General features: G+C 39.8%; 1 protein-coding gene across 3 annotated transcripts in view; it reads left to right on the top strand.

Moving 5' to 3' along the window:
• Dcaf6 (DDB1 and CUL4 associated factor 6) overlaps nt 1-22809 on the top strand; it is a 138194-nt gene that overhangs the window by 47003 nt on the left and 68382 nt on the right. For all 3 annotated transcript variants that reach the window (XM_045145712.1, XM_004658819.3, XM_004658820.3), the window contains exons 6-10: nt 3164-3299; nt 7055-7269; nt 16217-16310; nt 18903-19022; nt 19625-19882. In XM_045145712.1, the coding sequence (XP_045001647.1) occupies nt 3164-3299; nt 7055-7269; nt 16217-16310; nt 18903-19022; nt 19625-19882 (823 nt within the window). The remainder of the gene's footprint in view (nt 1-3163; nt 3300-7054; nt 7270-16216; nt 16311-18902; nt 19023-19624; nt 19883-22809) is intronic.

Raw genomic sequence — 22809 nt, 5'->3', positions numbered from 1 at the left:
AAAAATTTTGTCTTCAATCACAGAAATTTTAAATTAAAACAATAAAGATGAGGAATTTATATTTCAACTGTACATTTAAATGTGTTTGTATATTTATATAGTTTGTATAATTGTCTTGTATATATTCTAGTTATAAAAATCTATGGAGTAGCTGGGCGTGGTGGTGCTTATCTTTAATCCTAGCACTCAGGAGTCAGAGGTAGGAGTATCACCTTGAGGTCGAGGCCACCCTAAGACTACATTGTGAATTCTAGGTCATACTAAGCTAGAATGAGACCCTATCTCAAAAAAAGAAAGAAAAAAAGAAAGTGAATTCTGTGGAGTTTATTAGTGTATTTCACTCATGGAGACAATTTAAAAAAAACAACAAAAAAATAGGGTCTCATTGTAGCTGACTTGGAACTCACTCTGTAACCCAAGCTGGCCTTGACCTCATGGTGATCCTCCTACCTCAACCTCCCTAGTGACCTCCTTATGCTTAAAGGTGTGCTCCACTATGCCTGGCATATAGAGACAAATTTGGCTTTCCAAAATGCTAGTGATAAAAGCTTGTGCAAGTTAATAAGATCATTTGGTCATTATGTTGCCATTCAAATTTAGCTTAATTGTCTAATGACATGCTTCATATCAATATTTTGCTCTTTAATACCATTTTAGATTTATAAAAGGCTTGAAAAAAGATTCATTCTTTTTTTTATTTTGGCATATATATCTGTATATGGTATACCTCCACATATGTATGTTTGCATGTCTGTGGCTCATGTGTGGGTGGGTTGAGGTGGAAGCCAGAGGATAGTATCAGGTATCTTCCTTGATTGCTTTTGGCCTTAACTTATTTCTGTTGAAACCTGGTCTTTCATTGGAACCCAGAGCGCACAGATTCAGCTAGTCTAGCTAGGCAGCTTGTCCTGCAGATGCTCTGTGTGCCTCTTTAACTCTTGATGGACAGGTAGACTTATGCACCCGCTCAAATTTATATGAGTGGTAGGGATCTGAACTCTGCTCCTTACTTAGGCTTTTGTGCTAAATGCTTTATTCATTGAGCCATTTCCTCAACCCCCAGTTACAGGTATTGCTTTTTTTTTTTTTTTTTTGTCCCAGAAAACTTAATGTCAAATGTTTTTTATCTGACATATATTATGCAGAGTATAGGTCTTTACTGAACCATTTTGAAGTAGTTAATAAAATAAAACAATATAGCCAGGCATGATGGCATATACCTTTAATCCCAGCACGTGGGAGGCAGAGGTAGGTGGGTTTTGTGAGTTTAAGGCCAGCCTAAGACTACATAGTGAATTCCAGGTCAGCCTGGGCTAAAGCAAGACCCTACCTCAAAAAAACAAAAATAAAAATATTATTCAGTTGTTTTTTTTTTTTTTCTGAAAGGCAGGAAAATTATCACTTACTATGTTAAATGCTTGCCACCCTAACCAGTTAACATACTTTAGAGACAAAACAGTTGTTACAGGCTTGAAATAGAAGGAAAACAAAACAAAAAGTAGAAACTGAAAAATAAATTTATTTATTTGCAGAGAGAGGAGAGGGAGAAAAAGTGAGTAGGCATGCCAGGGCCTCATGAATGAACGCCAGATGCATGTGCCATCTGTGTGCATCTGGCTTTACTTGGTACCAGGGAACTGAACCTAGGCCATCCGACTTTGCAGGCAAGTGCCTTTAACCACTGTGCCATATCTCCGGGCTCTGAACAAGAAATTTTAAATGGAAAAATTTTGATCAGTTTTTACTTTATATGTATATATATACACACATATACAGTAAGAAAACATTGAACCCCAGTTAGAAATAAACTTAAAATATCAACCTGCTAGTGGCTAGGGTAGTAGAGTATTTAACCTAGCATGCATTGCCCTTGCACTACAGAACAAAAATTAAGCATGTATACATAGATATAATAGGCTATTAGTATATTCTATATCTGTTACTTAGTAGATGGTACTAATAATCATTAATCCAAATTATTTATTTCAAAAATATTTTATTATTTATTTGCAAGGAGAGAGAGTACACCAGGGCCTCTTGCCACAGCAAATGAAAGATGCATGCACCACTTTGTGCATCTGGCTTTACATGGGACTAGGGAATCAAACCTGGGCCATCAGGTTTTGCACACAAGTGCCTTTAACTGCTGAGCTGTCTTTTCAGCCCTTCAAACTATTATTTTTTTTGAGGTGGCTTTTTTCCCTCCAAATTATTTTAAGTTGCTGTTTAGTACACACTATTGGAGTATTTAGTTATGCTTTTCTAAATATAATTCTTATGAGACTGCAAGGCTAAGAAGTGGAACGATTCTTTTCCTAATAAAACTTCATTTTTATATGTGAGTAGAGTCAGAGAATATGAAAAAATTCTAGTAACTATAGACTAATTTTTTTCTTTCTTTCTTTACTTGAGAGAGAGAGAAAAGGAGGGAGAATGGGTGCACCAGGGCCTCCAGCCACTGCAAACGAACTCCAGACGCATGCACCACCTTGTGCATCTGGCTCACATGGGTCCTGGGGAATGGAACCGAGGTCCTTTGGGTTTGCAGGCAAGTGCCTTAACCATTAGTCCATCTCTCCAGCCCCTAGAATAATTCTTAATTACTAAAAAGTTCAAATTATTGAAGACAATAAAATCTGTGTGATAGAATTAGATTTCTGAGGGCTGGAGAGATGGCTTAGTGGTTAAAGCACTTGCCTGTTAAGCCTAAGTACCCATGTTTAACTCTCCAGATGCCATGTAATCCATACACGTAAGGTGATGCATGTGAAGGTCGCACATGTACACAAGGTAGCACACCTGTCTGGAGTTTGATCACTGTGGCTAAAGGTCCTGATATACCAGTTCTTTCTCTCTCTCTCTCTTGCTCTTGCTCTCTCTCATTTTAAAAAAGGAAAAAAAAAAACAAAAAAAAACAACAAGGCCAGTCTGTTGGGCTTGCCTCAAAAGAAAGAAAGAGATTTCTGAGCTTCCATATATGTAAAATGGTTAGCAGTAATTTCTAATAGATTTTTACAAGTAAATTGGAAAAGCCCATATTGTTTTTTCAGCTTTATTTTGCTGTCTGAATTAGAATTTCTGAGAAATGTTATTGTCTTACAGTTAAAGGGAAAATATTTAAATATAGCATCATATACAACTGGATTATATCTCTCTTTTGTAGGACATTTTAATTAACTGTCGGCGTGCTGCCACATCTGTAGCTATTTGTCCACCAGTACCATATTATCTTGCTGTTGGTTGTTCTGACAGCTCAGTACGAATATATGATCGACGAATGCTGGGTACAAGAGCTACAGGTAAGGAAATAATATTAGACAAAATATAAAAGTATTCAACATTTATATATTAAGCTATAAAATTTCCATAAGTAGAATTTACTAAAATAGTGTATATTGTTGTAAGAGAAAAAGTATCTTACTAGTTTTTAAGACCCTATTTGAAACTGAGCCTGGTGGCATAATACCAGCACACAGGAGGTAAAGCTAAGAAGATGTCATCCTTGGCTGCATAGCAAGTTTGAGGCCAGACTGGGTTATATGAAACAAAAGATCTGGGCTGACTGGGAAGATTGCTCAGTGGTTAAAGGTGCCTACTCACAAAGCCTGCTGACACTGGTTCAGTTTCTAAGCCAAAGCCAGATGCAAAAAGTGGTGTGACTGTCTGGCATTTGTTTTTAGTGGTAAGAAGCCCTGGCATGCCTATTCATATTCATTCTCTCATAAGTTCTGTCCCAGACACTACATAAAACAGTGTGGTGAGACAAGCCTGTAATTATAGCACTAGGGAAATGGAAGCAAGGGGACCAGGAGTTCAGGGTCATCTTTGGCAACACAAATAGTTCAAGGCCAGCATGGGCTACATGCTACAGCAAGGGTTCCCTCAAAACAAACAGGGCTGGAGAGATGCCTTAGCAGCTAAGGCTTTTGCCTAAAAGCCACAGAACCCAGAGTTCAATTCCCCATGACCATGTAAGCCAGATGTACAAGGTGGTGTATTTGTGTGGAGTTGTTTTGCAGTGGCTGGAGGTCCTGGCATGCCCATTCTCTCTCTCATCTCCTCTCCCTCTCTTTCTTAAATAAATAAGTGAATAAATTAATCAGAATAATAAAAAAGAGAAAAATGGATAAAGGAAATTGGATTGATGTACATAGCCAAAAAGAGGGGCACAGTATTTTTTAAACATAGCTCCTCCCTCACCAGTGCAGTGAGACAGCATTGCTTGTTTTGTTAGCTGTATCATTCTAGTCTCAGTTTCCATCTTTACCTGCTACTCTCATGTGTCTGTGTCTACATTTCCCTTTTTCTAGGACACCAGCCGTATTCTACTTAGGGCCTACCCTAAATTGAATATGACCTTAGCTAATTACATCTGAAAAGATTGTTTCTATATAAGGTACATTTTGAGGTTTCAAGTAGACATGAATTTTGGCTTTGGAGGGACATAATTTGGGGAGGACTCTCATTTTTTAATCAAGAGGATCATAGTAAAGTTTGTAGGGAGAAAAGTTAAAAAGGACAGTGTCTCGGGCATCAACTAACATATAGTACATATGTATGTCCATAATTAAAAAAATTTTTCAAAGAATAAAAAAAAAATGGCTGGACCGATGGCTTAATTGTTAAGGCGCTTGCCTGCAAAGCCAAAAAGCCCAGATTCGATTCCCCAGTACCCACAAAAAGCCAGATGCACAAGGAGGTACATGTATCTGGAGTTGGTTTGCTTTGGCTAGAGGCTGTGGCATGCCCATTCCCATTCTCTTTATCTTAGTCTGCATCTCTCCCTCCCTCTCTCTCTCTCTCTCTCAAAAATGAGTAAATAAAATATTAAAAATATTTTTACTTATTTCATATGTATGTGGTGTGGGGGGTGGGGAGGCAGGCACCAGGGTCTTTTTCCCTCTGCAAATGAACACCATATGTCACTTTTTTCCTTTACATGGGTGCTGGGGACTTGAACCTTGATTGGTAGACTTTGCAAGTAAATGCCCTTGACTGCCATCTCCCCAGCCCCCTATGTTTATTCTTATTCCCAGTGTGGCATATTGAACACATCTCCTTTCTCTGCTTCTCAGCATTACTTACTTGTCTTTAAATGATGTTTTGGGGATGGGTACCCAGCCGAGCCTGTTGGGGTTGCTGAAACCCAGAATTTTCCTCTAAAATCTCCAGCACTTTTTCCATTATAGAATCAACTTTGGAAATAACTGATTGAATAACATTTTCTCATAAAAGAAGGGTTATGTATATACAAACATGAATGTCAAATATACATGCATATAATTTCATACTTATGTTGTGAAAAGTAAGAGTAGACTTGGTAACCACCAATGTCAGTAATAACAGACCTGGATTATTTGAATGGGAGGCAATTCCAGATGAGAGGTTTTCTGTTTTGAGCAGAGATAAGGAGTCTTCTTAATTTGGATAAGCAAATTTAGAGGAAACAGTAGTACTAGAATATGAAATTGCAGGCTTAATTACTTAATTCTCAACAGAAGGGAGACAGTCATCATTTTGAGCAAGACAAGGCTTCGCAATTGAGGATGGTACAGCTTTGTGGGAATTTAGAATTCAGTGTTCTGGGCCAGTTTTACTCCCTGTCACAGTGCACTATGTTGAATATTACTAGCATTACTTAAAATTGAAATTTTGAGCCAAACATGTGGTAGATACTTGTGTGATCCCAAGGAGGAGAACCATGACTTTAAAGCCTGCCTAAACTACACACTGAGAACACAGGATTTCAAAATAATAAGGAATGTAGTTTTGTGGTAGAGTGCTTCCCTAGTGTGTACAAAGCGATGGGTTTAATCTCTTTCACACACACATACACCAAATAAATAAATGATGCACTTTTTAAAAAGGGAAACTTGGCTGGAGAGGTTGCTCAGTGGTTAAAGACACTTAATTGCAAAGTCTGACCACCTGGGGTTCAGTTGCCCAGTACCCATGTAAAGCCAGATGCACAAAGTGGCACATGTGTCTGGAGTTCATTTACAGTAACAAGAGGCCCTGGTGCACCCATTATCCCTCTCTGCTTGAAATAAAATAAAAATATTTTAAAAAACAGCAAGGGAGACTTGTTGAAGCAATTTTTATGAGTTGTCACTTTTTGGTGATGTAGTTGTTTGTAACCTGGTTCTGTGTTCTCTAGTTCTGTGTTCATATGTTCACAGTTGTATCATACAAGGAGGTAGCATGCTTCTCTTGGAAGATATCCTAAAGGCTTCCTGGAGCTACAGGTCTGCCAGCTGATCGAGGACCTGCCAGCTATGGGAGAAGTGGCTAGCAAGTCCTTTCCTCAGGGATGGCAGGAGTTCTAGCATTTTCTAGTTCTCCTGGCTTCTAGGAGCATCTCTTACACTCTGCAGTGTTCTTGGAGCATTTAGCAAAGGGCATGGCCAGTGTAAGCTTTAGCACTGCATGACTAGCTTTGTAAGCCACAACTGGTGAAGGAGTCTGGAGGAGAAAGACTCCTATAGCTACAACAAAGATGATAGTGGATTGCCTTAATCATGATCATAGATGTTCTATTTGACGATTAGACTTAGAGCAATAGGTTTACTCAGTAAGTACTTTTTACTTTCCCTTGAAGGAAGATAGGCAAGAATCATTGGCAAACAATTCTGTTTTTAATTCTCTCTAAATTTATATCCTCAGTATATTGAACTTTAGTGTGCTTTGCATATATGATATATCATGGGTCACTGTGCCAATAAATAAAAACAACTATGTGGTGTTTGGTTTTCAAAGGTAGGGTCTTACTGTAACCCAGGCTGACCTGGAATTCACTATGTAGTCTCAGGGTAGACTTGAACACACAGCAATCCTCCTGCCTCTGCTATCCCAAGTGCTGGGATTAAAAACATGAGCCACCATGCCTGGCTAAATATGTTATCTTTATAGTATTTTTGTTTGACTGCTGTTTAAAAAAAAATACTTCTAGAGATAGAATGATAGTTTAGGATTATATTGCTTTTTCAGTTCACAAATCTCATAATTCGGGTGATTTCTTTAAAACACTAATTCTGAAAACATTCCTGTTATTTAGGAAATTATGCAGGTCGGGGGACTACTGGAATGGTTGCTCGCTTTATCCCTTCTCATCTTAATAACAAGTCCTGCAGAGTGACGTCTCTATGTTACAGTGAAGATGGTCAAGAAATTCTTGTTAGTTACTCTTCCGATTATATATATCTTTTTGACCCAAAAGATGATACAGCTCGAGAACTTAAAACACCTTCTGCAGAGGAAAGACGAGAAGAGGTAAGTTTATTCAAAACTATGTTCTTTATTCTTACAGTGCACACCTATAATCATAGTTATTGGGAGGTGGAGACAGGGGGATCAGGGGTTCCTTGGCCCAGTAGTGACTTTGAGGTTAGCCTGGGCTTACTTGAGACCCTGTCTCTAATAAACATATCAGCACCACAAAAATAGTGGTTTTTGAAATAAATGATTAAGTGTATTAATTTTTGAGGCATTAAGGCTTACGGTACATACACAAAGGAAAAACAATATAAAAGAAGTATTATGGGCTCATTCGAAAAATAAAATGTGTGCCAGGCATGGTGGCACACGCCTTTAATTCCAGCACTTGGGAGGCAGAGGTAGGAGGATCACCGTGAGTTCGAGGCTAGCCTGAGACTACATAGTGAATTCCAGGTCAGCCTGAGCTAGAGTGAGACCCTACCTCAAAAAACCAAAAAATAGGGCTGGAGAGATGGCTTAGTGGTTAAGGCAATGCCTGTGAAGCCTAAGGACCCAGGTTCAATTCTCCAGGTCCCACGTAAGCCAGTGGCACACGCATCTGCAGTTCGTTTGCAATGGCTAGAGCCCTGGTATGCCCATTCTCCCTCTCTCCTCCTCTCTCTGTCTCTAATAAGTAAGTAAAAATGAAAATAAAAGCTTTAAAAAAATAAAATAAAAATAAAATGTGCAATAGTAAAATGTTTCTCTAACCTTATAGATATACAACAGCAGCAAGAACAATAGCTCAGATACTTGTAGAAAAGCCTTTTTTTTTTTTGAGGTAGAGTCTTGCTCTAGCCCTTACTGACCTGGAATTCACTATGCAGTCTCAAGCTGGCCTCAAACTCATAACAATCATCCTATGTCTACCTCCCAAGTGCTGGAATTAAAGTCATGTGCCACCATGCCCCACATAAAAGCCAATTTTTTAGTAGAAATATGATGATAAACTGAAAGAGACAAAATGTTTATGCCCATGGAACAGTAGATGTTTTAGCCAGTCCTCTTTTCTTTTCCTGTTTTTTCAAGGTAGGGTCTCACTCTGGCCCAGATTGACCCAGAATTTACTATGTAGTCTTAGGCTGGCCTTGAACTCACAGTGATCCTCCTACCTCTGCCTCCTGAGTGCTGGGGTTAAAGGTTTGTGCCACCACACCCATCTCAGTCCTCTTTATCCTCTCCCTGTTATATCCCTTGTTTTCACAATTAAAGACTAGTGGCATATAATAATAACAACTGTAGGTACATTTTATTAAATACATTGGAGCAAGTGGGAGAATGCTAGTGTAGACACATACCTTTTCTTTGTATTTTATTTTTATTTATTTGAGAGAGAGAGGCTGAGAGAAAAATGGGCATGTCAGGGCCTCCAGCCACTACAAACAAACTCAAAATGCATGCTCCACCTTGCGCATCTGGATTACATGGGTCCTGGGGAATTGAACTTGGGCTCTTAGGCTTTGCAGGCAAGCCCTTCAACTACTTAAGCCTTCTCTCTAGCCCTTTTTTTTGGACAGAACACAGTTGTAGAAAAATGTTTGCTTTGACTTGTTAGCTTCTTTCTCTTACCTGTTTTCCACTTTGACCTTTTCATTTTATAAACCTCTATTCTTATGGTTTGTTAAATAGTTTTTAAAGTAATCTTTGATTTTTTTTTTATTAATTGTTAGTGATTTTGGTATTAGCTCAGTGCTTATCATGTTATTGGAAATGGAATCTAGGGCCTCACACATTAGGCCAACACTTAGCATTGAGCACATTTATAGCAAGAACAAAAGGGATTCTAAGTTTATTGGTCTGGCTTCAAACATTAATTATGTTGTGTCACTTTGATATTCTATGTACTTTCCCCTTGAGATATATCAGTGAATACAGTTGCAATCAAACTTTATGTCTGTCAGCAAAAAGCTTGGAAGTGCACAGACAATTTTAAGTTGGCCAACTAGCTTTACTACCATAAAATCCTTAGCCAAAAATATTCATAGCATCCAGCACAAGTCATGCTGAGTCATTATTTTCTGCACATGTTTTTCTTAGTATCCTTTTTAAAAATTAAATGTAATTTAATTTTTACTTACTTGAAAGAGGTGGGGGGGTGGGGAGAGAATGGATGTGCCAGGGCTTCCAGCCACTGGGAACAAACTCCAGATGCATGCACCACTTTGTGCATCTGGCTTACTTGGGTCCTGAGGAATTGAACCTTGGTCCTTTTGCTTTGCAGGCAAGTACCTTAACCACTAAGCCATCTCTCTAGCCCCTTAGTATCTTTCTGAATTAATCAAATTAAGAAAAAAAATTGTAAAATGGAAATGCATTATAAAATTATAAGCCATGCTTATAAATCTATCTCCTTCTTAATTGTCATGTTTTTCTTACAGTTTTTTTTTAAACTAAGATATTCACAGCAATGTTCAGATTAGCTATTCCTGACTCACCAAATGCATATTAGGTTCCTAGTACATACTATGTTCCATATTAAATGTTAGAAAATGAAGCATAATTGGACAAAGACATGACTTCCTCATTATATAACTTCCATATATTGTATATTTTCTTAATTTGTGGCATCTTTTATGTCTTCTTACTTTCTTTTGTTTTGATATTTGGTTTTTCAAGATAGGGTCTCACTCTAGCCCAGGCTGGCCTGGAATTCACTGTGTAGTCTCAGGGTGGCCTCGAACTCACAGCGATCCTCCTACCTCTGCCTCCTGAGTGCTGGGATTAAAGGTGTGTGCCACCATGCCCTGCTGTCCTCTTGTTTTCTAATAATTTCATCTCTTCCTTCAATATATTCTTTTTTTAACTTAAAAAAAATTACTATGTATGTGTGATAGAGCAAGAGGTAGAGAGAGAGAGAGAAAGAGAAAGAAAATGGGTGCCAGGGTTTCCAGCTGCTGCAGATGAACACCAGACGCATGCACCACCATGTGCATCTGGCTTATGTGGGTGCTGGAGGATTGAATCTGGGTCCTTAGGCATTGCAGGCAAGCACCCTTTAACCACTAAGCCATCTCTCCAGCCCAATATATTCTTTTGTGTTACTCAATTGTTTTTGGTACTTTTCATCATTTTTGTATTTATTATTTTTTAAAGGTAAAGCACCCCATATGCCCAACCTAGTATTTTTTTTAATGGTTCTTGAAGTAGGGACTTGCTTTAGCCCAAGCTGACCTGGAATTAGTCTCAGGTTGGCCTTGAACTCACAGCAGTCTTCCTACCTCAGCCTCCCTTGTGTTGGGATTAAAGTAGTGCAACACCATGCCCAGCATAGAGAAAAAAAGAGAGAGAATAGGTGCACCAGGGCCTCCACCCCACTTCATACAAACTCTAGAGACATGTGCTATTGTGCATCTGGCTTTATGTGTGTACTGGAAAATCAAACTCAGGTAGTTAGGCTTTATGGGCAAGCACCTTAACCAGTAAGCCATCTCTCTAGCCCCAGGCTAGTCTTTTTATTTATTAGAGAGAGAGAATGGGCATGCCAGGGCTTCCAGCTACTGCAAGCAAATTATAAATGCATGTGCTACCATGTGCATATGGCTTATATAGGTTCTGTAGAATTGAACTTGCATCCTTAGGGCTTCACAGGCAAGTGCCTTAACCACTAACCTGTCTCTCCAGCTGTTGCAGTCCGGTTCGCATTGCTGGTAGAAATCACCCAACCAAGAGCAGCTTCTGGGAAAGAGATTTATTTTGGCTTACAGGCTTGAGGAGAAGCTCCATGATGGCAGGGGAAAAACGATGGCATGAGCAGAGGGTGGACATTACTCCCTGGCCAACATAAGGTGGACTACAGCAACAGGAGGGTGTGCCAGACATTGGCATGGGGAAACTGGCTATAAAGCCCATAAGCCCGCCCCCAACAATACATTTCCTCCAGGAGGCATTAATTCCCAAATATCCATCAGCTGGGAACATAGCATTCAGAACACCTAAGTTTATGGGGGACACCTGAATCAAACCACCACATTTTGCCTTTGGCCCCCATAAACTGATATCCATACATGATGTAAAATACAATGCATTTAGCCTGACTTTAAAAGTCCCCATAGTTTTTATCAATCCCAATGATGTTCATACATCCCCATAGTCCAAGATCTTTTAACTGAGCCATAATACCAAAAAATAACCTTAAAAAACCCATAATGGCACAGATTAATATTCACATTGCAAAAGATGGCATTGGGCATAGCAAAGAAACATTCAACCAATACAAGATTTAAAACAACCAGGGCAAATAGCAAACTCTGTAGTTTCAAGTCCAGCAACTCTAACCAGTGATAAATCTTTAAGTCCGATAATTCTAATCAGCAACAAGTCTCTGACATTCCAATTCCTCCCCTCCAGTTAGGTTACTCACAGTCCTGGAAAACTTCATCGGGGCTGGCAGCTCCTCGGCAGCCATCTCATGGTCCCAGCATCTCCACTGGGTCTCCACTGCAAGCCACAGTTCATCCTCATGGCTCCATGGGGTCTCTATGCAGGCAACCAGCAAACCCGCTTCACATTGCCCATGGCCATTTCTAAAACACAAGACCGTGTTGTAAACTCAATGACCCTCTTTCCAGCATTTCTTATATTCCATGATACCAGGTAGGGTGCCAGTTTGTTAATCCAGGGGGGAATAGAGCAAACTTTGAAGAACAAGATACTCCTTGAGCATTCAGGCCCTTTCAAAAGAGTCTATATTCTTCTTGTTGCCCCAGCATAGGTCAGCTAGCCCAGTCTCAAAGGTTGTAATCTCTCAGTTGCAGCTGAATGGGCAACAGTTTACCCAAAGATTTTTCTTTCTGTGCCATATCCCTCTGCTCACACCAGTTCATTTCTACGCAAAGCAACCCTGCATAACTTCTCAGGACATGGTCATAAGAGCAAGCTTCTCACACAAACTGTTAGCCCAGTCCAGGCAAAGCTCTTTCTCACCCTCATAAGCCAAACCTCACAGTGCATAGTTCTTATTGCATTCAGGTCTTGCAGCTCAGACCAGAACAGTCCATCAAACTGTAGTTACAGCACTGCAAGGCATCTCTTAGGCCAAAGTTTCAACTCCTTCCATTTTCCTCTTGAAAATCAGCTCCAAAAGGCCAAAGCCATATATATAGTCAGGTGTCTAGCAGCAACCCCACTTCTATTACCACTTTACTGTTGCAGTCCGGTTCGCATTGCTGGTAGAAATCACCCAACCAAGAGCAGCTTCTGGGAAAAAGAGATTTATTTTGGCTTACAGGCTTCAGGGGAAGCTCCATGATGGCAGGGGAAAAACGATGGCATCACTCCCTGGCCAACATAAGGTGGACTACAGCAACAGGAGGGTGTGCCAAACATTGGCATGGGGAAACTGGCTATAAAGCCCATAAGCCCGCCCCCAACAATACACTCCCTCCAGGAGGCATTAATGCCCAAATCTCCATCAGCTGGGAACCTAGCATTCAGAACACCTAAGTTTATGGGGGACACCTGAATCAAACCACCACACCAGCCCTAGTGTTGCAGTTAGGTTTGCCTCATTGGCAGGAATCACCTGATCAAGAGCAGCTTGTGGGGGAAAAAATAGGCTTATTGTGGCTTACAGATCCAAGGGGAAGCTCTATGATGGCAGGAGAAAATGATGGCATGAGCAAAGGGTGGACATCACCTCCTGCCCAACATCAGATGGACAATAGGAACAGGAGAATGTGCCAAACACTGGCAACAGGAAACTGGCTATAATACCCATAAGCCCGCCCCCAACAATACACTGCCTCCAGGAGCAGTAATTCCCAAATCTTCATCAGCTGGGGACATGGCATTCAGAATACCTAAGTTTATGGGGGATAACTGAATCAAACCACCACACCTAGTCTTATTTTAAAAATTATTTTATTTATTTGTTGGAGAGAGAGTGTGAGAGAGACAGTGGGAGAGAAGGAGGACATCTTCACACCCAGCATGTTATTTTATTTTTTTCATTAAAAAAAAATTTATGTATTAGAGAGAGAGAGAGAATGGGTGCACCAGGACCTCCAGCCACTGCAAATGGACTAGAGATGCATGCACCCCCTTCTGCATCTGGCTTATGTGGGTCCTGGAGAATCGAACTGAGATCCTTTGGCTTTGCAGGCAAATGCCTTAACCATTAAGCCGTCTCTCCAGCCCTTATTTTATTTTTAATATAGTTATTCCAGTCCTCTTTGGAGATCGCATATTTGTTTCAGATTTTGAGCAGCTGCCACAGTAGTTGTCTTCTGGTCTTGTTATCCCTTGCCCTCCTGTATAGATTTGCTTTTTTCTGTTACTCTTTGCCATACTTAAATATGATGGGAAATTTTGTGGGGTTTTGTATTTTGTTTTTCTGTTTCCTTTGTTGAAGATGGCAATGATTCTCTTTGCCCTCCTGGTTTGTAATAGATTTTGGGAGAAGCTAGAAAATTTATAACTAAGCTATCACCAAGGCTTTTTTTTAAAAAAATAACATATATATATAATTCACAAGAGAGAAAAAGAGGGAGAGTACGGGTGTGCCATGCCCTCTTGACATTGCACATTAACTCCAGATGCTTGCACCACTTTGTGCATCTGGTCCTATGTGGGTATTGGGTATTTGAACTCAGGCTAGCAAGCTTTGTAAGCAAGCACCTTTAATCACTATACCATCTCCCCATTTCTGTCTTTAAGTTTTAAAACAAAACCTACTTAATTTTGAGGGAGGAAAAACAATACCAATGAATGCTATTTAAAATATAAATATAGGGCTGGAGAGATGGCTTAGTGGTTAAACGCTTGCCTGTGAAGCCTAAGGACCCTGGCTCCAGTCTCGATTCCCCAGGACCCACGTTAGCCAGATGCACAAGGGGTCACATGCGTCTGTAGTTCATTTGCAGTGGCTAGGAGCCCTGGCACGCCCACTCTCCTCTCTCTCTCTCTCTCTCTCTCTCTCTCTCTCTCTCTCTCTCTCTCTCTGTCACTCTCAAATAAATAAATAAATAAAAATAAAAAAACAAAAAAATTTAAATATAAATATAGCTGGGTGTGGTGGTGCACACCTTTAATCCTTGCACTTGGGAGGCCGAGGTAGGAGGATCACCGTGAGTTTGAGGCCACCCTGAGACTACATGAGTGAATTCCAGGTCAGCCTGGCCAGAGTGAGACCCTACCTCAAAAACAAAATTAATTAATTAAATAAACATGCTCAGACATGCCCATGATTCTACTAGTCAGATGGGTAGAAAGAGGAAGATCACTGTAACTTCAAGGACACCCTGATTTATTGTGAGAGATCCTATCTCAAAAAAAAAAAAAAAAAAGGTGAAGCCCTGCTTTGAAAAACAAAAAATAAGTAAATAAGGAAGGAATAGAAAGAAAGAAGAGAGAAACCAGAATGGGAGAGAACATTTGTAAACTATATATCTGACTAATGTGTACTATCCAGAATATATAAATAACTTTTCAATTCAACATTTAAAGAAAAAAGTTCCAAGGGTTGGAGAGATGATTTGGTGGTAAAAGTGCTTGCTTACAAAGACTAAGGACCCAGGTTTGATTCCTCAGTGCCCATGTAAAGCCATATGCACAAAGTGGCACATGCATCTAGAGTTTGTTTGCACCATCTAGAGGCCCTAGTGTACCCATTCTCTCTCTCTCCCCCCACCACCTCTCAAATAACTTAAAAAGTTTAGGTCTGGAGTGGTTCAATGGTTAAGGTGCTTGCCTACAAAACTTAATGACCAGGGTTTGATTCCCCAGTGCTCATGTAAACCCAAATACACATCTGGAGTTTTTTTTTGCAGTGGCTAGAGGCCCTGGCATGCTCATTCTCTCTTCCTCCTTTTTTTCTATTTTTCTTTCTTCTCTCCTTGCAAATAAACAAAAGTTTTTTAAAAAAAATTTTTAATTTTTTATTTATTTATTTGAGAGGGACAGAGAAAGAGGCAGATAGAGAGAGGGAGAATAGGCGTGCCAGGGCTACTAGCCACTGCAAACAAATTCCAGATGCATGCTCCCCCTTGTGCATCTGGCTAACATGGGTCCTGAGGAGTCGAACCTCAAGAAGTCAACAGAGCTGGGAAGATGACTTAGTAGTTGAAAGCTCTTACTCTATAAGCCTGACAACTGGAGTTCAGATTCCTAACACCCGTGTAAAGCCAGGTGCTAGTGATCCTAATGTGCCTATGATACTAGGAGGCAGAGTCAGCAGTATCTGGAAGCTTGTGGGCCAGAGTCCGACAAAAACAAGACAAGACAAAACAAAATTAAATTTAAAAAGCAGAAAAGGAGAGAGACCCTGTCTTAAGGTAGAAGGCTAAGACCAACACTTGGAAGCCGTTGTCTGACCTCTATGTGACTGTTGTGACACATGCATGCCTATACATAAACACATGAAAGAAACCATACCTCTCTCCTCTCCCACCTCCACCCATGTCCAGTTCCACGGGTTGAACCCAGACAAGTGTTCTACCACAGAACTGAACCCCCCTCCTATTTTCTTTTTGCTTTCTTAATTTTGAGACAGGGTCTCAATAAGTTACCTGGCTGTCCTGGACTTTCTCTATAGTCCAGGCTGTCCTTGAACTTGTGATCCTCCTGGGATTTTAGGCTTGTGCTACTAGGTCCACTTTACATGTACATGATTTTAAAGTTGTATTTGTACTTTTTGGGTTGAGGATATTAAGTGTAGTCTATGGCATAAGTGGAGATTTTTTTTATCATTAGTGCTATAGCAGACAGTATTTCATATATTGATCTACATGTCATTTGCATACTTTATATTACAGACAGAGGGAGATAGAGATAATCTGCATGTGCTCTGAGAACTGAGGATGAGGCCTGGGGGTATAATGTTGAGTGGTGCTTGAACTTATACAAGGACTTGCCTGGCACACAAAGTCCTGGATTCAGTCACTATCACCCAAAAAACACAAACAACTTGACAGCTAATCTGTTTTTGTTTAGTCGCACTTAGAATCTATTTATGCTTATGTTTTAGTTAAGACAGCCTCCAGTTAAGCGCTTGCGACTTCGTGGTGATTGGTCAGATACTGGACCCCGAGCAAGGCCTGAGAGTGAACGAGAACGAGATGGTAACTATACTTGGGCCATGTTTCTGTGGGATATGGTATTTAAAAGTATTACTTTAGCTCATTTCACTTTTTTACCATTATAAATGATGTTATACTGAACATCTTTGTACCTGTCTTGATATATTTGTACAATTAGAGTTGGAACAGCTGAGTCACCAGATAGTAAATTTTACTTTTGATTGTTAACAAATTACTCTTCAAAATTTTGCACTGGAAGTATAAGATTGCTTACTTTTCCACAGAATATTGGGTATTATTACACTTCTTAATTTTAACCTTCTATTGTATATGTGAGAAATAGAATAGAATAGAAATAGAAGTAGAATTTTAACCTTCTATTTTATATGTGAGAAATAGAAATTTTACATTTCCAACCTGATAATTTTTTTTCTTTTTCTTTTTTTTTATTTTCACAATTTTAATTAACATTTTCCATAATTATAAAAAATATCCCATGGTAATACCTCCCCCCCCCCGGCACTTTCCCCTTTGAAATTCCATTCTTCATCATATTATCTCCCCATCTCAATCATTGTACATATATATATATATATATATATATATATATATATATATATATATACAATACCAACCTATTAAGTACCCTCTTCCCTTCCTTTCTCTTCCTTTTATATCTCCTTTTTAACTTACTGGCCTCTGCTACTAAGTATTTTCCTTCTCATGCAGAAGCCCAATCATCTGTAGCTAGGGTCCACATATGAGGGAGAATATGTGGTGCTTGGCTTTCTGGGCCTGGGTTACCTCACCAACCTGATAAATTTTTAAAGTATTTTTATTTATTTATTTATTTGAGAGCGACAGACACAGAGAGAAAGAGAGATAGAGGGGGAGAGAGAGAATGGGCGCGCCAGGGCTTCCAGCCTCTGCAAACGAACTCCAGACGCGTGCGCCCCCTTGTGCATCTGGCTAACGTGGGACCTGGGGAACTGAGCCTCGAACTGGGGTCCTTAGGCTTCACAGGCAAGCGCTTAACCACTAAGCCATCTCTCCAGCCCTGATAAATTTTTTAAAAAATGTTTTACTTATTTGCAAAGAGAGAGAGAGAACACAGGTGTGCCAGGGCCTCTAGCCACTTCAAATGAATTCCAGATACATGTACCACTTTATGCATCTGGCTTTACGTGGGCACTGGGGAATTGAAACACATGTGTTTTGGCTTTGCGGGCAAGTTTCTTAACCACTGAGCCATCTCTCCAGTTCTAACCTGAAATTTGTTTTGTTTTTCGAGGTAGGGTCTCACACTAGCTCAGGCTGACCTGGAATTCACTATGTAGTCTCATGGTGGCCTCAAACTCTCTGTGATCCTCCTACCTCTGCCTCTCAAGTGCTGGGATTAAAGGTGTGTACCTCCACGCCTGGCTCATTACCTGAGAATTTTTTATGTGTGGGGTGTGTATGTATGTGTGTAAGTCAGAGTTTGATATCAAATGTCTTCTTCAGTTACTCTCCATTTTATTTTACTGAGTCAGGGTTTCTCACTTGAACCCAGAGCTAGCCGATTCAGATATTCTAGCTAGGGCTGGAGAGATGGTTTAGCAGTTAAGGAACTTTGCCTGCAAAGCCTAAGGACCCATGTTCAACACTTCAGATCCCACAAGCAGATGCATTAAGGTGAGGCAAGTGCAAGGTTGCACATAACCACTAGGTGGTGTGAGTCTGGAGTTCAATTTCAGTGGCTGAGGCCCTGGCATGCCAATTCTCTCTGTGTCTCTGTCTCTCTCTCTAAAAAAATTAATTTTTTTTTTTAATAAGATAGTCTAGCTAGCCAACTTGCCCTAGAGATCTGTTTCTGATTCCCCAGTGCTGGGTTACCACACCCACCTGCCATTTATGTGGATGCTGCGGATCCAGATTCTGGTCTTCATACTTGCACAGTCCTCAACCTAAGAATTTTACACATGCTTTATTTTTTTAAATTTATTTTTCTCTAGTCCTGTAATCCCAGCCCAAAGGAGGCAGAGATAGGAGGATCAGGAATTCAATGACTACCTGGCCTACATAGTGATTTGTAGGCCAGTTTGAGCTACATGCGGCCCTGTCTCAAAAAACAAACAACAACAACAACAAAAACTCCCCCATACCTACATATATCCTGGAAACTTTAAGATATCACATGTTAGGGATCTTGGGAAATGGCTCAGAGGGTAAAATACTTGCCATGCCTCACGGCCTGGGTTTAGAACCCTAGTACATACATACAAGCTGGGAGTGGTGGTGTGTTCTTATAATCCCAACTGGGGAGCTGGAGACAGTGGGATTGCTAGGGCTTTCTGACTAGCTGGTTTATTCAGATTGGTAAATTCTAGATTGAACATGAATCCCTGTATCAAAAAATAGGCTGCGGAAGCTAGACATGGTGGCACACACCTTTAATCCCAGCACTCATGAGGCAGAAGTAGGAGGATGGCTGTGTGTTTAAGGCCAGCCTGACACTATAGTTTTATAAACTTAATTTTAAACAGAACTAATCTGAGTATGTTTTATTAAATGGGTTGGTAGCTAAAGTGTTACTGTAATTATGTTTTAACCTTTATTATGACTAAACTTACTGTGTGGTTTATATTGTAATAGGAGAGCAAAGTCCTAATGTGTCATTGATGCAGAGGATGTCAGATATGTTATCAAGATGGTTTGAAGAGGCAAGTGAAGTTGCACAAAGCAATAGAGGCCGTGGAAGATCTCGACCCAGAGGTAATTTTCTTATAATAGAAACCAGTTTATGGCATCTAAATTACACATATGTGATTTACATCTGTAGTGAGTTTTAATCCTTTGTTTCCACTAGATCTAGCTCTTACTGTTTACATATAACACACCCACATACAAGCAATAAGGAAGAAAGAATCTTTGTTTTAAGGTGCTTTTAATTTTTATTTAATTTTATTTTTTTTGAGCAGGGTCTGGCTCTTGCCCAGAATGGGGTTTACCTAGAACTAATTGTAGCCCACACTGGCCTTGAACTCATGGTGCTCCTTCTACCTCAGCCTGTGTGATGGGACTAAAAACATGCACTCCCCTCCCCTCCCCTCCCCTCCCACCACACCTGCTAAGCTCTTTTTTTATGTACTTTGAGAATGACAATATACAAAATTTTCAACACATTTACATAATTGGAAAGATTGAGTATTTTAACAAGATGATGTTAGAGATTTTTTTCCTCCTCTTGCTTAGGCTACTTGGTAAAGTAGCTGTCATTGACAAATTAAAATTATACATTTGTGCTCAGAATGTATCTCCATAGTTACTGAGTTTTGAAGCACTTGAAATTGGAATGTGCATTGTGCTTTTTGAAGGTGGAACGAGTCAGTCAGATGTTTCAACTCTTCGTATGGTGCCTTCAAGTCCGGATTTGGAAGTGGGTGAAACGGCAATGGATGTAGATGGTCCAAGTGAACAGCTTCTCCAACCTTCCACGTCCTCCACAGTGTCAACTCAGGCTCATTCAGCATCACCTTCCATAGGAAGCCCTCATTCTACTTTGTTATCTTCTCCAGACAGTGAGCAGAGGCAGTCTGCTGAGGCATCAGGACACCACACGCATCATCAGTCTGGTGAGGATGTTAGGCTTCAAGTAGGCTCTCCATCTGATGAGTTCTCATAGTGAACACCTTAGAGGCGGTTTTGAAAGATACTAAATCACATCAACTTCTTTACTGGAATAAATGTCCAAAATTATTTGTAACATATGAACATGTAACTTAAACTCAAAATTCAAGTGTGCCTAATTTGCATGAATTTTAACAAATAATGAGTAAAAAAAAATTTTTGGTGGTTTTTTCAATGTAGGGTTTCACTTTAGCCCAGATTGACTTGGAATTCACAATGTAGTCTCAGGGTGGCCTTGAACACATGGTGATACTCCTATCTCATTCTCCTGAGTGCTGGGATTAAAGGTGCACACCACCATGCCGGGCCTCTGTATCCCATTTTTGACAATTTTTAGTTTCTATAGGAATAGAAACACCTACCTCAGTTATATAGCTATTAATACTACATGCATTTGATCTGAATGATAGCCAAAGCAGAGCTACAATCATCATTTCCACATTCTAATTAACATAGCATTTTAGCATAAGAGAAAATAAAGTATTTTGAAGAACTTGAGAGGTAGGGGCAAAGGAGTTAAAAGTTTCTTTATCAAAACAAGAATTTTTAGTGTTAGCATTCTTGTTAATATTCTGAAAATGTTTAGAGTAATGATAAGTTATTAAGAAAACTTAGCAAGAATACTCTAGGCCACGTTTAAGTTCCATTGAAAATTAATTCATACTGTTTCTTAAAACATGTTTGTCAGTTAAAATATTTTGGAGATTTTCATTTTTTAAATAGATATTTAATGCATTTCCATGCCACATTTTAAATTGCTGACCTTCATAGTTAATGTATTAAATACTGCAATGTATTTTAGTGACAGTGATATGATCATTGCTTGGATATTGGTTTTATTTACAAATTATTCAAAGTATTTTGAACTGGGAGGCTTTTTGAGAGAATTTTGGTATACTAATGACTAATTGGAATATTCTCATGTTTTCAAGACACTTTGACTATTAAGAAAAAGAATTTGGTGTTAGTTGTTTAGATGTTATCATCTAAAGTTTATGCCTATAATTGGTTTGACAATAGTAGTCCTTTCATTATCCCAGAATATAACATTTGCACAGTAAGGATGTGCGGACTTAATGCTGTCTTCCCTTCCCCCCAGGCCTTTCGCACTTAGCTACAGTTTTGTCTGTGTTCAGATGGCTTGATGGATATTGGGGACTGTCCAATGCATGGCTATAGTAGGTGGAATTGTGAACTTAGAGCTATGATTAGAAAATGAAACCAGCCAGGCGTGGTGGCATATGCCTTTAATCTCAGCACTTGGAAGGCAGAGGTAGGAGGAGTTTGTAGCCAGCTTGGAACTATAGAGGGACTTTCAGGTCAACCTGGGCTAGAGTGAGATCCTACTTTTGTAAAAAAAGAAAAAATGAAACCAATATTGTTTCTGTCTATACTTTTTTGGTGTACTTTGTTACGTAAATGTTTATACCTGTTTTTCACATCTCTTGCCTTTCCTTTGTCATTTTTATTAGTAGAGGACAGGGACAAAGAGAATGTGAAAACTTGCCAGACAAGTTCTGTGTGCTTGACATGGTCTGCAGTTGAATCACTTTAGAGATGGTGACAGAAGTCATGGACAAAGCTGGGGTGCCTGTAATCCCAGCATGTGGGAGGATGGGGTAGGAGGAATGCTGTGAGTTCTAGGCCAGCCTGATCTAGAATGAGAACCTGCTTCCTCAAATCGAGAGATACATACACACGTGCATGCATACACACACACACCTAAATACCTACACAAATACATGAATGCACGGAAGCCATGACCACAGATTTTAATGAATGCTGTGTTGTGTCAGGGCAGTTTGTCTTAAAATACCTTTGCTGTTCAGAAAATGTCTATTTTCCCCATTCCTCACTTATAAGCTTTTTATTTTTTGGTACTTGTGTGTGTGTGTGTGTGTGTGCATGTTTGGATTGTGTGATATTGGCAGATTTTCTAGGAAGAACTAAAAGTGGATGACTTTTGGTTATACCTGAATTGTTTCTTAATTCTTGATTACTTATTAGTTAATTGCAGAAACTTGTTTATGAAGAGTACAAGCTAGGCATGGTGGCACATGCCTTTAATCCCAGCACTTAGGAGGCAGATATGAGGATTGCCATGAGTTCAAGGCCACCCTTAGACTACATAATGAATTCTAGGTCAGCCTGGGCTAGAGTGAGACCCTACCTCAAAAAACAAAAACAACAACAAAAATGTACAGTATCAAGAGATTCGTGTCTCTGGCTTTTTTTTTTTTTTTTTTTTTTGTCTCCAACTTCCATCTAATCTTTGTTCCTTCCACTGCCATGTGTCTGCAGAGTAAATACCTTTCTGTCTCATTATCTCCCTATTTTCTTGAATTCACTGCATTCTGGTTCTGGCCCATATTGCATGGAAGCAGCTCTTGTCACTGTTGTCAGTATGTCCATCCAACATATATTTTTTTTCTGTAGCATATCGATACCAATCGACAGATGGCTTGCTACGTCTTTGGTGGCATACTTTCATTCTTTAACCTACAGCACTCTTGGCACTTCTGCAACCTTCTGGAGTTCTGGCCTTTCCTTTGTATTCTTCTTGGAGGGTCTTGCCTTTTCTTAAATGTTGACGTTTCCTAATGTTGACTTCTTTACTGTCATCACTTGCTGTTTAGGAAGCCTTAAGTTGTATCACCAGTTGTACCTAAATTTATATCTCCCCAGAGCTCTAGACTCAGGTTCATTCTCCTTTTTTTTTCCTTTTCATTTTTCGAGGTAGGGTTTCACTCTAGCCTAGGCTGACCTGGAATTCACTTTGGAGCCTCAGGGTGGCCTTGAACTCATGGCGACTCTCCTACCTCTGCCTCCCAAGTGCTGGGATTAAAGGCGTGCGCTACCATGCCCAGCTCAT

The sequence above is a fragment of the Jaculus jaculus genome, chromosome 1 (genome assembly GCF_020740685.1).
Source record: "Jaculus jaculus isolate mJacJac1 chromosome 1, mJacJac1.mat.Y.cur, whole genome shotgun sequence".
Taxonomy (NCBI): domain Eukaryota; kingdom Metazoa; phylum Chordata; class Mammalia; order Rodentia; family Dipodidae; genus Jaculus; species Jaculus jaculus.
Note: the sequence above shows the minus strand (reverse complement) of the source record. Positions and strands in the feature narration are given on the sequence as shown.